The sequence below is a fragment of the Muntiacus reevesi genome, chromosome 9 (assembly GCF_963930625.1).
Source record: "Muntiacus reevesi chromosome 9, mMunRee1.1, whole genome shotgun sequence".
In the NCBI taxonomy this organism is placed as follows: Eukaryota; Metazoa; Chordata; class Mammalia; order Artiodactyla; family Cervidae; genus Muntiacus; species Muntiacus reevesi.
Genome location: NC_089257.1, coordinates 88075150 through 88094324, shown reverse-complemented (window position 1 = coordinate 88094324; position 19175 = coordinate 88075150). Strand labels below are relative to the sequence as shown.

Sequence of the window (19175 nt, the reverse complement as noted above, 5' to 3'; positions counted from 1 at the left end):
AGATGGAAAATTTAAGCTTAAAGAATTTCAACAAATTGTTCAATTTCACAGAACTAGCAGGAGTGGAAGTTGAGCCCATAATTTGAAATGTCTGGACATTTTTGAAGCTACTGTAGCACGTGTCAAAATATATGCAACTATTTGAGATTTCATGTGATTTAACAAGAGAGAAGACAAGATTAAACAAATGATTTCTGTATTTTTAGTGAATGAAATTTTTGAAAAAACAATGCATTAAAACCTTTCCATATTTCCTCATAGTGTCTGGTACTCAATAAATATAAGGTATTCAATAAATATAAAGATTTCCTGGTCTATCAATGCTTCCTAAATAAGAATATCATGGCAAGGTATTTATGTTAGAACTTCTGGTTCAGGGGTTCAAAAGGAAAGTAAATATTAATGAGTTCCAGATCATCTCTTCTGAAACAGGCATATGTATCTATAAATACAAATTTATTTAGTGTCTTTGATTTTTTTCACTTTCTTTTTTGGATAGCAACACCCATCAGATTTTTGTTTTCCTAACAAACAAACCAACAAAGGTTAGAGAAGACTTCAGTTTACTGAAAATGTTGATTAGAAGTTTGTTGCTGTTAAGTCACTAAGTCATGCCTGACTCTTAGGGGCATGAGTAATTGTTGAGATTCGAATATTGGTGCATGCAAATTAAGAGAAATAAGATGATCACACTCAGGAAGACGGAAGAACGAAAGGAGAGAACAGCTAGGCGTTTCTGGAACAAGATCTCTCAGAGCTGCTCAGCTCTTTCCAGTTACTTTGAGTCTGTCTCATTTTCCTTTTCTTTCATGTTAAATCCAAATTAGCAGCAAATCCTCAACATGCTCTTAACCTTTTCATTTGTCCCATTTCAAACCTGATAATTTACGTACAAGTAGCCCTTCAAACACTGCATACCTGAGCAGACTCAATACAAAGTTGTGGTGAAGAAAATACCAAGTCTTCTCAGTATAGTAAAAACGAGTTATAGTCAATCATTAAGGGGTGTTTGTGGACCATCTTTAATAAGCTACCTATGGGGCCCCAGGTGCTCAACTGTGAATTAAAATGGAAGACTATAACCTACCATCTTTGTTATCAACTGCTGTGTTCTGTGGGACAACAATTCCTTAGAAGTTATTTGAAATGCATTACTTCTTAGTAATTATGAGTTTATTAGTACAATTTCCATAACGCATAGTGTTCTACATCTGCTCTGCTATTTCAGGAAAGAAATCAATCTCTGTCTAAAGCTATGGCACTAGGGTTTGCTTATGAAAATGTCTAGATAAATGAATTAAGGTGATTTTCAATAAATAATCATTTTCCTACTGAGGAAACTTTTGTTTGGAATATTTGTCTTGATATTTAGCAAAAATAAAACTTTCAAAGTGTATATTTATTGGAAAGCTTTAAGATTTTCTAAACATCACAAATATAATCATTGAAATCACTAGTTGAAAACAGGTAAAATAATAACATCAGTAATATCAAAAGTAATTTGCTATGTGGATATTTGCTTTTATCCAAAGAATCTTAATGTAGATAATTTATCCTATGGGTAAAATTCTTAAAAGTGAACATTAAAATGTTATTATTCAATTTATAAGAAATGAGCGAATTTAATAGTGGTATCATTTTGTTTATTAGAAATAACATTTAAAAGCATTGAGTTATAAACTCTTTGGAAGCAGGTGCATATATTGGGAAGATTGATATTTTGTACAAGAAAGAAAATTTTAAAAATCTGTATAGATACTTATATGTATGTATAAATATGCACTTGTATATACATGTGTATCTATGTGCAGTGCATTTACAAAATTCTACTTAAAAAAATAAACTATCAAACAACTCATAAAAAGAATATAAAGTTCTCCTGGAAGGACTGTTATAAGTAAAATTGTTTTAAGGCTTATAAAGTAATTATGATACTGAATAAATTTGGATTTTGTGGAAAAATTTCCAAAAGGATTGTTGTGTTCATGAGATGGTAAGAAATGCATTCTTAGTTTTGTAATGGGCTATAAGTTTCATTTACTTTCAGTGAAGGATTTGGGGAAAAATGACATTGACTGAAATTTAATTGTATCTCTCCTTTTCCAGAGAGTTCAGCCAAAGAAAGCAGTGAAATTACAGAGGAAACCACCACCCCAATGTCTACTGCAAACCACTTTTTCCTCAATTACTACACTTAGCTAAACCACGTGGCACAGTTTTGGCTTCTTTAGGTTGTTTATTTTGAATGTAAAATGTTAAATTAACATGGTCACGGTCTCATAAATTTTACAAATTTTATAAAATTTTTAGTCACTAAGACTTCAAGAGAAAAATGTTGAACATCTGAATACAAAACTTTAGACCTTTCAATTTTGTAGTCGTGATTCTCATGTGATGATAGTGTCAAACTTACTTTTATTTAGATTTAGTTAAGTTATATTCAGTATGACTATATTCAGGAAGAATAAATTAGTCATTAAAATAAAGACATAAAATAAATAGATTTCAGCAATGAAAAAAGCTAAAGACACATTTTAATTAAAAAATGGTATCTACTATACTTATTATGTTTCTTGTCTACTTTTTCTCATTAGAATTAAAATTCAATTGAAAATGCAGGATTTTTGTCTGTTTTCTTGGCTAACATATCTCAGGCTTATAACTGTGCCTAGCAAATAGCAGACGCTTAATAAATATTTGTGAATGAATAAATAAATTTCTCAATCAACTTTATTCAACAATACCATGTACTATTACAGTGTATCAACATGTAAATAACAACATACACAAAGGAAAGACAAATGGTAGAACAGCAAAGTCATAACAATTTTGATCAAAATGAATGAGTTCCAGTGCCACAACAGTCTTCTTTTTATGTCTAGATATCTGTCTTGCACATAGTTTAACATCTAACCAATTCCATTCCTGTTGAAAGTTTTCAAGTTAATCTAAGGGATTATAATACACCAGTGTAAATATCTCATTCATCTACAAAAAAGCACATTTCTTTCAAAGTGAAAGAGGTGATGGAGATGTCATAGGTCCTGGGAAAGTATCAACAAAAACAAATACAAGGAACATTTTTGGTGAAAGGATGCTAGCATTTTTGTTTTTGAATTATTGAAGTTTCAAAGATCATAGGTATTATTTATATAGAGATTACATTTTTATACAAAAGACAGATACTAATACTGCACTATTTTCATTGCAAAAATATTGATGACATCACTGTCAAAGAAAATATAACTGTACAGAATAGTCTTTATATATATAGGAGACAATTGGATTTTTCAATAACTTTACTCATTTTTTGACAGCGTGCTTTCTGAAAAATAGCCATGCTTGTAAAATTAATTCAATATTATGGCCTGAAGAATTGTGTCTCCACCCCCTTTAATAACAGAATCTACATTATACCTATAATGAACACTAAAACACTTTATTTCATGTAGAACAGGCAAAATTAAAAAAAAAAAAAATTTAAAGAAAGCAACTATGTGTATCCAGAAAAGAAGGATGCAGATTCATAGATATTTACTTTTAGAAAATCTACTCTTGGAATTAGAAGTGTTAAAATTCCATCATTTATGTCCAATGACCTCATTTCAAGATATGGGAATTGATACGTCAGAATTAAGTATTATTTTTCAACATTTAGTTTCTTGAAAAAGATGAGGATTAGTTCTTCTTTGTTCTAATATCTCAGGAAAGTCACAGAACTTAAAAATAAGTGTTTTTTTCTGGTAGTCCAGAGTTGATCATCCAAGAAGAATCCCACATGAACAATTAGTTTAAATTTACTACACAGAAGAACAAGACTTGAGCTTTAGTTAGGAATAGTTGAACAACGTGGAGCTCATTTCTTTCTTGATCAATTTCTTAAAATAGGATTCTTCATCAGAGGCTGAAAAGAGGAGGACTGTACTGAAGTATGACTTTCCATTACTGTGTCTTTTTTCGGAATATATATATGTATATGTCCATATATATATATATATATACATATATATATGTCCAAGTTTCATGCATTACACAATTAAGTTAGAAGATATATATTTTTCATTCATACACAAAAATTGCTGTTGGTTGGTTTGAATTCTAAAATTATAAACTTCCAATTAAGGCTTGACATTAACATTAAGTAGCTAGCTGGTGGCGCAACACTGATGAAATTAATTGCGACATGTGAAAGCTTTTCTCTGGCATTTTCATGCTTTGACCTCAATGTCAAAATTTTGGAAATAACTTGACATTACTAAAAACATAAAATTAAAATTACATAAGCTAAAAATTAAATTACAGAAAATAATTTCTCTTTATTTAGAGTAAGGGCTTTATAAAAGTTAAAAATGTGTCCTGTCTAATGAGACAGTGAGCTGAGGATATATAACTTAAAATTAGACAGAAATAATTACCAATTGTTGATCTCCTTTGACTAACATTGACTCTAAAATGCATGTTTGAATTTACAAGAGAAAAATATGAGATACACTATGTAAAAGATAATTTCATAAGAATCTCTTTGAAAAAGCAGACAAGATTTAGAGCACTTTTTATTTTATAATGTGACCAAATGAATATCATATTTTTATTAATTTAGGAGAATTTCAATACATCTTAATGCATTTTTTCCCACAGGTCAATGAGAAAAATAATCGGTACAAAAACTCCTTTGTGAAGTAAATATAAATATAAAACAAAATTTATTTTTAAAGCATACAGTTGTGTAAAGCATGCTTATTAAAATCTTAACATTCATATCTCTATTATAAAGACAATGCAAATCATTATTAAATTAATAAAGCACCTGAAAATTATAATTTTGAGCACTATTATCTATTATTACATTGATGTTTTAAAAGCATAGTAACAATATATGATGTTTACTACTGAGTATTTCACGTTGTTGATCTTTTCCATGTTCATTCTTTTGTCCTTTGAAATCTTAGCATTTGATTCATTTCCAATGAAAGAGTTTCAGTTTTTAACATCTGAGCATTCTTCCAAGAACAATAATGCAACAAAAGATAATACAAATAAAAGTACTGAAATGCGTTCAGGACAAACTTATTCAAAGCCTCAACAGACTTTTGTTGATGAGAACAACAATGCCACCATCACTAAGATGCAATCTTCACCCTCCCCGTTCATGGTAGCTGGGGATTAAAATTGCCTGTGGGCAAAATGAAACATCATAAAGCAGAGACCAAAACTTACCATAATAGTGGTTACAACAACTGTTCTGTTTTCAATAGCTGCTGTGTCATTGCCAAGAGTGGGTACATCTTGAATCAAGACTAATTTATCCATATCATTCCAGTACCCAACCTGCCAAATAGAGAAAATTCTTGAAAACACATTTAAGAAGATTTTTCTCTAGTTCTTATTGGAACAATGAGAATTATTAATAAGAAAACAAAACAAATTTATGAAGCACACACAAAAAATGTGTTTGGAAGTTTTCTTAATTCATGGTGAGCCAGTTTTCCTAATGTTAATGATACTATCTACTTATACATTTGCCAACTTTACAATTTATTAATATACTCATGGACTAGCTAAGACATTGAGAATGAATGGGTTCAAAAAGGAATATGGATACAGATGGAATACCATTTTGTTCTGATGCTCTTGTAGTGAGAAAGATTGGAAACTTCTATACTTAATTTACATGATTTTTATCAATAATGTTACAGATTTTATAGTAAAGAGAATAGATTTACACAGGGCACATGTACAGGATATTTTAAAAAAACTAGATTTGTGTATTTTAAAACAATATAGAAATAGTTTCATATAACCTAGCCACTAGATAACAATTTTACCATTTCCAAAATGCTAAATATATAAAATGTTAATGATTACTTAATATTTTTACTTTTGAAAATTTTAAATTTGTATTTTTAGATTTTAAATCCTTATATTACTTCTCATTTAGACTGGAGCAAACTCTTTTCCATAAAATATATTAAGTAATTAGTTGAGCACTATACAAATAACAAACTAAAATGGGCTCCTAAAGGAAATTTAAGATTCTTTTCAGCATGCAGACTACCTCTTTATTGCTTGCTCTCTGACAGACACTGTAATCAATGCTTTAAAAAAAAACACACATACATCCTAAAATTTATACGCACAGCAAATATAAAGGTAGGCACAATTACAAGTCCATATACTTTACTGTTATGGTACATATACTTTACTGTTATGCTACATACACCCATATGAGTGTTCATTTAATGCTTGCCAAACTTCTTTCTTGAATTTCCAGATGCAGTTGATAAAACTCATGTTTTCAATAAAATGTATTCAATTGATCACAGGGAAGCCTGGTGTGCTCCAGTCCACGGGGTCACAAAGAGTCGGACACAACTGAATGACTGAACCGCAACAAGTTGCTCACTGGTCTGTGTTCACTGTTTGTAATGTTTTGAAAGCCTTGTTTCCTTCAAGTTTTTACTGTCATGTTAGTATTTGTGAACATATTAAAATAAAATAAACATTAGCATATCAAAAAGAAACACTATATTATTTATAAATATTGCATATATAATTAACAGAATATATAAAAATAATTTTCATTAATATGCTTTGCTACATTGCTTAATTTGATCCAAAATTATGAGTATAAATCAATTCAGCAGTTATTTTTAATTGCCCATATGAATTTGAAAGTGAAAGTGAAAGTTACTCAGTTGGTCTGACTCTTTGCAACCCAGGCCAGAATTCTCTAGGCCAGAATACTGGAGTGGGTAACCTTTCCCTTTTCCAGGGGATCCTCCCAACTCAGGCATCAAACCCAGATCTCCCACATTGTGGGCAGATTCTTTACAATCTGAGCCACAAGGGAAGTCCAAGAATACTGGAATGGGTAGCTTTTCCCTTCTTCAGTGGATCTTCCCAACCCAGGAATTGAACTGGGGTCTCCTCCATTGCAGGTGGATTCTTTATCAACTGAGCTACCAGGGAATTTGTGCTAACACATTTAACATCAGTGAAAAATTTAATTAAAACTAAATAAATATACCTTTGTGACCTACCCTCTCCTCAACTTCTACATGTACTTAAAAATAATTTAAATAATTTGAATAAAATAATTTAAATAATTTAAAAAGCATGTCAGTTAATTCACCTTTGCACATGACAGTTATACAACATAAAAATAAGTTTCACAGTTTAGTACTCCATTAAAATGCAGCCACCTTCCTGATCTCAGTAGCCCATTCTCTGGGAAAGCAAATTTTCTTTGTTAATGAGTTAGTGAGTTCCCACAACAGAAAAACTATAGATCTGAGACACATTCTGGAGAGTCTTCAGATGTTGACAAGACCTTGATATTTTGTATTCAAGGACAATCTGTGGGTTCATGAGTATCTCCCTGCATCCCAAGACAAATGATTTAGAAGTAATGGAAAATTAAAATAATAACCAAAATTTTACCCAACTATATCTATTTATCTTAAATCTCCTTGGAATTCTAGTGAAAAAGAAATCCAAGTTTTGTGATACAGAACCATGGTTTGTACACAAATGTTGTGTGGGCCATGGACTTACTGGGAAGAAGGACAGTACAGGGTGAGCAATAGCTCAAAAGTCATTTCCTAAAGTAAAAGACATTAAAGTTTGTATCTAGAACCTCATGTGAGATATTTTTTCTCTCTAAGAACTTTTCTCATGCCTGATCTCATTTACGTAGGAAAGTAGGCATATTTTTTCCCCTAGAGACAGAAATTGGGTGAACAAGAGTTTTGTAATGCTCTTGTAATGTAAAAATGTAATGTAAAAAATATGGAAGAATTTAAATTGCTAAGCTGTAGGAAATGTCAGGGAAATATTTGTCTTCTTTGGATTCCTAAAGATGAATTGTACACAAACATAACCATAATATAATGTATGAGTAAATATCTCTGTTTTTACAGTAGGGGCTTCCCTCATAGTTCAGCTGTTAAACAATCTGCCTGCAATGCAGGCGACCCTGTCCTGGGTCAGGAAGATCTCCTGGAGAAGGGATAGGCTACCCACTCAAGTATTCTTGGGCTTCCCTGGTGACTCAGATGGTAAAGAATCACCCGCAATGTGGGAGACCTGGGCTCAATCCCTGGGTTGGGAAGATCCCCTGGAGGAGGGCATGGCAACCCACTCTAGTATTCTTGCCTGGAGAATCCCCATGGACAGAGGAGCCTGGTGGGTTGCAGTTCATGGGGTTGCTAAAGAGTTGGACAAAACTGAGTGACTAAGCACTGCACACAGCAAATATCTCTGTATTTATGGTAGACTTTGCCTGCAATGTAGGGATTGAGGGGCCGTGAGAAGCCTCTGTTTTACTCAAAGTTGGTTCCTGGGAGAGATGATTTGACCAGATCTGTCCTGAAAAAGATGGCTTAATCCTTGTACCAACCTTGAGGAGAAAAGTTATGGGCCCTGAGACTGATAATATTTTGTGGCAGTAAAGAAAGCAGCTTTGAAGCTAGATAATGAGCCTTGGTCTCCACCCCAGCTCCATCTCTTTCTAGTTGAACATCCCTGTACAGGTTACTTAGTTTCTCTGAACCTTAATTTTCTCTTATATAAAATGAGAAAAATATGTCTAGTTTTCAGATTGCTGTAAGATTAAAAATTAAAATGTGCAAAAATTTTCATTCATATTTCTGGCATATAATCTGCTCTCAATAAATATAATATTTATGATTAACAAAGGTCCATCTAGTCAAAGCTATGGTTTTTCCAGTAGTCATGTATGGATGTGAGAGTTGGACTATAAAGAAAGCTGAGCACAAAAGAATTGATGTTTTGAACGGTGGTGTTGAAGACTCTTGAGAGTCCCTTGGACAGCAAGGAGATCCAACCAGTCCATCCTGAAGGACATCAGTCCTGAATATTCATTGGAAGGACTGATGCTGAAGCTGAAACTCCAATACTTTGGCCACCTGATATGAAGAGCTGACTCATTTGAAAAGATTCTGATGCTGGGAAAGATTGAAGGCAGGAGGAGAAGGGAGTGACAGAAGATGAGATGGTTGGATGGCATCACCAACTCAATGGACATGAGTCTGAGTAAACTCTGGGAGTTGGTGATGGACAGGGAGGCCTGGTGTACTGCAGTCTATGGGGTCACAAAGAGTCAGACATGACTGAGCGACTGAACTGAACTGACCTGAAGAATTACTGAAATCATGGAAGCCTGGATTTAGAGCATTTTTGTAAGATCACTGGAATTCCAGGGAGATTCCACAATACTTAGGAGCTGAGACTTCAGAAAGAGCTTTGTGGCTTCTACTTAATGAGACTCTGCTCAATTTTCTGTTACAGAATCCAGACAAACTGATCTGTTAACTCTCTGATCTATTTTCAAAGATAGCTCCCTTATGGGCAAGTGTTCAGTTTATAAGAATGATTGCTCGCTTTTCAGACATACTGCTCAGACTCACCAGCTTAGTGTTTCTCACAGTAGTTCATTTTTAAGTTTGATGTTCCTGAGAGAATGCCCAAGAAAAACAAGGATAGATAAGCCTACACCAATTCACACTTCATATTTCTTTTAACAGTTTTAGACAAATATCAGTTGAGAGCGAAGATGTACTGTTCATTACTTTCCCAACCTATTCTTTAAATTTCTCCTCTAAAAACCTTAATTTTTGTTACCATCATGGTTCAATAGGCCATGAAAAGATTCGCTGCTTTAAATAACTCACTTGATGTTATCACTAGTTACCACCAGCTTCCTTTTTCCATTATTCTTTATTTAATGAGGAGATCATTTTACTTTTTGTACTTACTGTTTGGGGAAATATGGAATTGTCTCTTGCATTTTAGAAAGGTTCTACTTAAATGGCTAATTTTGCAGAATTTGATTTGTGACAATCTGATTACCAGTTAGTCAATATTCTCAGGGACTTGTAGAATATTCTGTTTGCTCCATAACTAGCAGAGGGACTTAGCTTAAAACGGGTTTCTTTCTTTCTTGTTGCAAACTGTGTGCTGACAGATGAGTAGAATCAGTGTTTACATTAAATTTTTTCTTGGCAGCGTATCTCAGTCCCTTTCTTCAGGAAGTACCCTTGAAAGGGCTCATCATACAGCCTGGCTTTCAAACTGATGTTCCGTGTCCTACCCTGCTTGACCTGGATCATATAGGCTCCTGCCTGCTCTGTATCGGCTGGCAGTGTGCACTCACTGCAACGTCACTAAAAGGGTGAAAGTCTTTCATGGTTTTCATGGCAACTTCAAATCGACAAGCACACACTATGACAAACTGGAGCAAAATCCAACTTTGAAAGCTTTTACCATCTTCCGATGTGTGACTTTAATTATCCTGCCTCCAGCCTGTCCTTGGATCTTGCCCTTACCATTTCTACCTATTCAAACTCTAAACTTCACACCCTCACTTTGAATCTCAGCTCCTCCATGCAGCCTTCTTTGATTTGTTTTCCTCCACCAGGAAGTGATCTCTTCTGCTTTAGGCTTTCCAGATGCTTTCTCTTTAACTGCTGTATTGAACTTACTATATTCTAATCTGCTAGAAAATAAACTCTTTTAGGGCAGAGTCTACTCAAGTGGGTTTATGAGTAGAAAGATTCTGAATTCAGATATATCTGAATTTAAATCTTTGTTTTATCATTTATAGGCCTTAGACAAATAGCTATAATCTATTGCAGGAGAGCAGAAAGTGAAGAGGACCTAAAGTGTCTCTTGATGAACGTGAAAGAGGAGAGTGAAAAAGCTGGCTTAAAACTCAACATTCAAAAAAACTAAAATCATGGCATCTGGTCCCATCACTTTATGGCAAATAGGTGGGGAAACAATGGAAACAGTGACAAACTTTATTTTCTTGAGCTCCAAGATCACTGCAGATGGCGACTGTAGCCATGAAACTGAAAGACGCTCCTTGGAAGAAAAGATATGATAAACCTAGACAGTGTCTTAAAAAGCAGAGAAATTACTTTGCTGATAAAGTTCCATCTAGTCTAAGCTATGGTTTTTCTAGGAGTCGTGCATGGATGTGAGAGTTGGACCATAAAGAAGGCTGAGTGTTGAAGAATTGATGCTTTTGAACTGTGGTGCTGGAGAAGTCTCTTGAGAGACCATTGGACTGCAAGGAGATCCAATCAGTCCATCTTAAAGGAAATCAATCCTGAATATTCATTGAAAGGACCGATACTAAAGCTGAAACTCCAATACTTTGGCTACCTGTTATGAAGAACCAATTTATTGGAAAAGACCCTGATGCTGGGAAAGATTGAAGTCAGGAGAATAAGGGGATGACAAAGGATGAGATGGTTGGATGGCATTACTGACTTAATGGATATGAATTTGAGCAAGTTCCAGGAGATGGTGAAGGACAGGGAAGCTAGCATGCTGCAGTCCATGGGGTTGCAAAAAGTCAGACACGACTGAGTGACTGAACAGCAACAACAATTGCAGTATAATTTTCTCACTGGGAAAAGGGAGAAAATAGTACTCCATTACAGGCTCATTGTGAGGATTAAATTACACCAAGTTCAGTGTTTGGAACATAGAAGGCATTTCATAAATTGTAACTATCACTACTATATTAACACAGGAAAGTATATTTGGGAAAGTTTTTTTTTTAGCATCCAAGTGTTGAAACAGATAATTTTTATATAAGGTAAGTTGCACATATTTTTCTTAAGCATCTTAGCTAATGCTAGAGAAAAGGAATGTTAAAAAGTTATATGTTAGGTATAAAATGTTTATAGTCAATTTATGTGGTGGAATTGTATTGTTCCAATATACAAAGCACTTTTTGGATGTTGAGAGCATTGCTGATGCTTATTATGCTTAGTCACATCACAAGATCAGCAATTATCTTCTGAAATCCTAAAGTCTATCACCAGCAGCTTTCTGAACCACCTTCCTGGTCCCTCAATTGAAGTTCTTAGGTATCTCTCACTCTCTTCAACCTAACAGTAATCTTAATAATATTATCTTCCATCATCTCTTTTCTTTGAATGTTTATTTAAGGAACATTTAGCCTTCTATGATATGCCTATCCATTAGAAGTAGTTTTCTTGTTCTGTCTCCAACGGTTTCAGAAATGACTACATGAAAATGAATAAGTTTTTTACTTATATTGTGCGCTTTCCTGAAGAGTATATTATGGGTTTTCTGAGATTCTTTTTGCTAAGCCTTTAAAAAAGTGCTTTTATTTTGGATAAGGAATATAAACAGTGGGTAAATATTTCATTTCAGCTTTGGTGCACCATTAAATATCAATCATTGACACAAGAATTTATTTCAGGATGAATTACCAAGAAGATATTACTTATAAGTGCGGATGACCCTTATCAACACATGTTTGAACTTCTCAGGCCCACTTTTACGTGGATTCTTTTCTCAGTAAATACCACGATACTATACAGTCTGTTTTGGTTGAAGCGTCAGATGTGGAACTGCAGCAATGGAGGAACCACATATATGGAGGGCCCATTATAATTTTGGCACAGATTTTTGACTGTGTGCAGAGTCAGATCCCCTAAATCCCGCTTTGTTCAAGGGTTAGCCATACTCACAATTTTTTAAAGATGTAGCCTATCCGGCTGTATTTCACCTATAAGACGTTTAACATGCCAAATGCAAACTAAGAAAGCAGTCCAGTGCGACTCACCTTCCTCGGCCCGGTGCTCTTCAGCTCGAACACGTCCATTGTGTAATTGACCCTGCGTCCGTAGTGGTCAAACTGAACATTTCCTGTTAGTCCTTGAATTTGAACCTGTGAATGAAAAAGAAAATCTACACATGTAACCATTTGCCATTGTACTTACGGAAATCTTTACTTCATCTGCTAGGCTTATGACTACACATGGCTGTGGAACTATAATCTATAAGCAACTCTTCAAAAAAGCCATGGGGTATTTGAGCTACTGGGATAGAATTGGATAGAGGAATATCAGAGAAATATATAAGCAATTCTGTTATGTACTTGAAAGATAAATATGTTTTTTTTTTATTATGAAGTTTCCATTATACTTCTTCAATTGTGAAATTTTATTTATAAGAATAGAAATATGGTTTCCTTTATAGTTACTTTTCAGTTTTATCTACACATCCACATAATAGGTTAAATAACCCTGATAACTACAGCAGATCATATTTCTCCTTGCTAATGTTAAAACTGACATTCAGAAAGATAAACATATTTTTGAAAATATTCAAGTGTACTTTATTCCAAATCCCTTTAATTCATTTAAACTTATGTTCTAAACCTATTGCATTTCAGAACATTTAAAATGTATTACTAAAAATACACATATATTACAGTAATCATTTGAAAAACAGTGCTAGTATAACTATAAAAGACTAAAATAAATACTTAATCCAAGGTTACAAGGCAATTTGAAGGTCTATTGAGGCAGTCAATAGATTAGTAGAAGAAGAGTGTATGCCAAATATTTCAGGTTCTTCCTCATTCTGGGTCCAAGGTAGGTTTGTTCTTCTTGGACCCTTTTTGGTTAGCTAGGTCTATGTGACTCTTTCTAACAAAAGAGTTATAAACAGATGTAATGAGTGCTAAAGCATTTAATTGCCAATTATAAACTTCCCTACAACTCTTTTCCTTTTGTAGCATTCAAGATGGTAGCTGCTATGTCACCTTGGGTCCCCGAGTGATTATAAAAAGCAGAGTGCCCCTACTAATCTGGTGTGTGTCTGTGAGTGTGAAATCCTCTTTTGTTGTTTTAAGCCACTAAAGTTTGGGGTTGTTTATTACTGTGACATAACCTAGCTTATCCTGGCTAAGCATCTACATAACGTATAAACACCAGTAAACATCTAGTGGGCTTCCGAGGTGGCTCAGTGGTAAAGAAGCTGTCTGCCAAGCAGGAGATGCGGGTTCAATTCCTTTGCTGGGAAGATGCCCTGGGGGGAGAAGTGGCAAACCACTCCAGTATTCTTGCCTGGGAAATTCCATGGACAGAGGAGCCTGGCAGACTACAGTCCATGGGTTCGCAAAGAGTTGGGCATGACTTAGCGACTAAACCACTACCTCCACCATTCTATCCAGTATCCTATGTAGAAATGTCTCAGAAATGATAATGGCTTAATATGCTAAAATGGAAATTATAATATATAGGTTTTTGCTGATAGATTATTTTGTTTTCCTGAATACTCCATTTAAAAAGGACAATGAAATAAATTGAAGGCTTCTCAGGTTGTTCTAGTGGTAAAGAACCTGACTGCCAATGCAGGAGATATAAGAGATGCAGGCTTGATCCCTGGGTTGGGAAGATACCCTGGGAGAGGGCATGGAAATCCACTCCAATATTCTTGCCTGGAGAATCCCATGGGCACTGAAGCCTGGCAGGCTGCAGTCCATAGGGTTGCAAAGAGTTGGACACAACAGAAGTGACTTAGCACACATGCACATGTAAAACAAACTGAACATAAATAAAATTGTGAGTTACCTGTTTGAGTGTCCTCTCCATGTCAATCCCCTGGCCCCATGGAGCAGCTGGATTTGCCAGACAATCTCCAGCATTTCCTCTCCTGGAAATATCAATTTTCTGTCTTCTGAGACTTCGGAATGTTTCAGCCATCACAAGGACTCCATCATAAGTCAGAGCAGACGTATACTAACAAAATTAAAGTAAATATAATGGTAAAATGTTAAATTCTTACCAATCTTTAGGAATTGTCTGGGGACTATGTGGGTTTGTGACATAAAGTACCATGCTGTCTGAAGGGCAGATAAATTACTGCCCTTAACTTCCCCTTAAATTAAATTCCTTTAATTTAACTTTAATTAATTTCCTCTAGCTGCAGGAATTTCTACTATTGCTTTATTACAAAGACTGTATATCAGTTCTTACCACTATGATTTTTATTGCACAGTTTTCCATCAGTTGGGAGAAGCAAGTCCTCTAGGTAAGGTCTTTCTGTTGTGTTCAAGTAGAAACAGCAAATGTATTTTTTTTAAAAAAGGCTAAATGCAGTATTTCCACAGTCTACCTTATAGTCTCTTGCTGTGGGTGAGCCTCAGGAGGGCTGGGATATCTCACTCTTTCCTTCTCTCAATGTCCATCAGGTGTTTATTAGATTTCATATATGTTTTTTGACTTAGAGTGTATATCTCTGTCTAGTTTTTCAGAAGAATGAATGGGAATGTTTATTGTTACTTTAAATATAGGGTACAGAAGTAACATCTACTTATTTACCAAACGTATATACACATTGCTAAATAAACATGAGTACTGTTATGCCCATGCCTGCAGAGTGTGCTCAGGAAGGTTAAATCATTTCTCTGTTTCTATTGTAACTTAGGATCAAAGTGGAGAAATGAAATATAGATCATCTGTTTTCTGGTGATCTCCTATGCTTCTCTTTGAGAAAAGAGAAATAATATCAGGAAAAGATTTATTAAGGTTAAGAGAGAAAATGAAGAAAAACTGAGAAGAAAATGTGGTTTGATTAATCTGAAAATCAAGAGAACAGGGAAAACTTGTAAAATCTGTTTACAGAATTCCTAATCATATGAAAAATATGGTACAATTTTCTTGAAGTGTGGCAAAGCATCAACTGCTGATCATGATGAAAAACTAGTTTTTCTTTTTCAAGAATTTCATATATGCACAATTCTATATGATTAACGCATTCCAAGCTTATATTAAGGGTAGTTTTGTGACATGGAACATGGAAGATGATCTTGATTTGCTGCTTATAAATTAAGAAAAATCATTAGAAATTTAAATTGTAGAAAGTAAACTTAGACAATATGACTATTTAAGTATAGCAGTCAGTTTTCTAGGGAAGGACTGAAATACGGATAAGATAAAGAATACAAACTCTAACAAAGAACTTTTCAATGGTAAAGAATCTAATTAAAGCTTCATCAGAAAGATTTATATGTGACATATAAATTATAAGTCTTGCTATATATTCTTCAAGGGCATGGAAAAAATGGACTTAAAGATAAGCATCCACACTCACAATTGGAGTGATATGGTTGATGAACATTAAGATACTTAACCAAAAATGGATATACTTCCTCCCCTGCCTGGACCAACATATTTTTGAGTAGAGAAAGCCATCAAATCATCTTTCTGGATGGCAAGAAAATAAAAACAAGCATTGATGTAGGAAAAAAAAAAAAGCAATGCTAGCATTTTTGGATCAAGAGCGAAAAAAGAAAACTATTGTTGCTTTTCTAAATAGGAGGAAAAAAACTGAGAAGATATGACACCAAAAAAGCCAAAGCACATGCTGTGTTTAAAAAGTCCATTCGTTTCTATGAAACAAGTGAACTACAAAAGAGAACAAATGACGTACAGACTGCAGCAGAGCAAAGCCAGTGGCAAAGCCTTTTGACAGGTCATAGAGCTGATAAACGGAAAGAAGCAGTAGTTAAAATTGGTTTTACTTTTTAAAAGGATTTCATTATTTTCTATGTGTTCTATTGTACTAAAGTCCAAGAAATCATATTTATGGGCACATATGCCCATAAATTTCCAGATGGCATCTAGAAATTCTTATTAAACATACTCTTTATTTTGGAGGTAAGGTGGCACTTCCCTGGTAGCTCAGATGGTAAAGAATCTGCCTAAAATGAGGGAGATCTGGGTTAGATCCCTGGGTTGGAAAGATCCCCTGGAGAAGGAAATGGCAATCCACTCCAGTATTCTTGCCTGGAGAATTTCACAGACTTAGGAGTTTGGTGGGCTACGGTCAACGGGATTGCAAAGAATTGGACACGACTGAGCAACTAACAATAAGTGAAACTAAGTGTTGATCTAGAACTATTTATTGCTTTAAGCAGTGATTAGAATGATGGAATGAATTCTGTTTATCCAAGATTGTATATAAAAAGGTATAGTTTGGTGGAATCATAGTGCAGTAGCAAGAGTCTAGGTTTTGAGAAGAAAGAACTACATGAATTCTATTTCTGTTCATAGTTTTAAGGAAATGTGTAGTATGTTTTCCGGTTACAAAGCACAAAACAGAACAAAATAAAATAATGACTACTTTTTGTATAGTTGTGAGGATAAAATTTCATATTATATCTGAGAGTTCTTTGAAACGTGTGCTAGACACTGGCTAGGAACTGTGACAACTACATGTGTGTGAAGTCACTTCAGTCCTGTGCTCCTCTTTGCAACCCCAAGACTGTAGCACACTAGGCTCCTCTGACCATGGGATTCTCTAGGCAAGAATGCTGGAGTGGGTTGCCATTTCCTCCTACAGGGACTCTTTCTAATCCAGGGATCAAACTCATGTGTCTAATGTCTCCTGCATTGGCAGGAAGGTTCTTTACCACTAGCGCCACCTGAGAAGCCTACACAGATGGCCCAAAGGTATAGTGTTAAAGTGCTGTCTATTGTTCCTGAGTGCAAGAAGGCTGTGCTGTGCTTTATAGAAAAAATATGTTTGATAAGCTTTGTTCAGGCTTGAGTTATAGTGCTACTGGCTGTGAATTCAATTACTATTAACTGATCAACAATATCTTAAATAAGATATGTTTAAACAGAAACACACATAGAACAAAGTGTTATGTGTTGATTGGTTGACAAAACTGTTGTGACCTAATTTTGTAATTCTCCCTAGGAGTAAGGATTCAATATTCACTAATTCAGTGTTCATGGCAGCTTTATAGAATGTAACTACCATAAATAATTAGAACTGACTACATGTATTTATTAAATGGTCACTGGATGCCTAGCATACTAAGAGAGTTGTGAAAGACAAAACAAAGTGCCCAAAGCTATGGCATAGATAAGTCTGGTTGGAGATTATCAAATAGTAAACCTTGTGATAGGCTAAAGGCAAGAGAGGGAAGGAATAGCCACACCAGTGTATCTGGACAGAAGGACCACAGTGGACATATATTACTACATATTATCTACATATCATTACTACATATTATCTACATATCATACACATAATACTACATATTATTACTGAAATTAAAAAAAAGTAGTTACAAGAAACTATAAAACACTGCCAAGAAGTTTGAAGCCCATTCTAGATACTAAAACTCTAAGGATAACAAGGACTTGAAGAGATGGTTTATAAAAGAAATGCTGAGATTAAAAAATTAGCTGAAAAATATGTGAGGAAGGAAGAGACGAAAGAGAAGGGCAAGAGGGTCTCTACATACACTGATGAAGAATGAGAGGAACTTGCTGTAAAGCAAATTATTCAGATGAGTTTGGAAGCTTGATGCTTGTTTTTACTTGTGTGTTAGTATTTTAAATAATTGAGCTTTTGGGATAATTTTCCTCTGAGCCAGCTTGAAGGAAAAGCAGACTAAAAGACTTCTTAAGTTTCTTTTTATCCTGAAGGTGTTGTGCATCTTGAAGATATTTTTGCCTTTTAATATGCTTTCATATGTATTACCTAAGCTTGCAAAGTGGTGTAATATAGTGGACAATGCACTTGTCTAAGGCTCAAGGAGTTCACAACTTGGTCCTGGGCAAACATTTCACAAATCTGGTCCTTGACTTAAGAACAATCAGTTAACATACCATTTAATATCTTGCATTTAGAAATTTGTAAAATCATAGGGTGGACTACAGTGCTTGACACATAGTGGATACTCAATAAATGCTTCATTTTGAAAGTAGTGAAAACGGTATGACTAGCCAAACTGCTATACTACATAGAAGAAATTGACAAAGTTGGAAGAACTGAGATTCTCTACCATAGATTATAGTTTTCTAGGCTTGAATTTCCAAATTATGTTTGAAAACTTTTTACTTGAATACACTGTCAATGAGAGATTAGTAAAAGTTGTTTAAACGATGATGTCTTATTATCAGTTCAGTTCAGTTCAGTCACTCAGTCATGTCCAACTCTTTGCGACCCCATGGACTGCAGCATGCCAGGCCTCCCTGTCCATCAGCAACTCCTGGAGTTTGCTCAAACTCATGCCCATTGAGTCGGATGGCATCACTGACTCAACGTCTTATTGTGGAGAAGCTCAAAACCACTAAGTTAGAGTTTAAGAAACATTATTCCATTATCTACATGATATCTATCTTTTCAGGAGAGAAAAAAATATGCTTATGATCAGAAATTTACCAACTCCTTTTGCAAATATCAATAACATACTTCAATATCTGTCAGATAAAATTGAACAGTCTGACATTTTACTGTTAATTTGAAAGAGAAATTTTGCAGGAGCTACATATTTTACATTTTTTATCACTTTCCTTACTCATTGTAAA

The 19175-nt window shown here is 34.5% G+C and overlaps 1 protein-coding gene across 3 annotated transcripts in view; it reads right to left on the bottom strand.

Annotated features, from left to right (window-relative positions):
- GRIA4 (glutamate ionotropic receptor AMPA type subunit 4) overlaps positions 1-19175 on the bottom strand; it is a 613307-nt gene that overhangs the window by 61545 nt on the left and 532587 nt on the right. For 2 of the 3 annotated variants that reach the window (XM_065944105.1, XM_065944106.1), the window contains exons 7-9: positions 14421-14588; positions 12626-12730; positions 5218-5328 (exon numbers count right to left, since the gene is read on the bottom strand). In XM_065944105.1, the coding sequence (XP_065800177.1) occupies positions 5218-5328; positions 12626-12730; positions 14421-14588 (384 nt within the window). Of the gene's footprint in view, positions 1-3793; positions 3905-5217; positions 5329-12625; positions 12731-14420; positions 14589-19175 lie in introns of those variants that run through there. The other variant, XM_065944107.1, reaches the window with a different exon arrangement.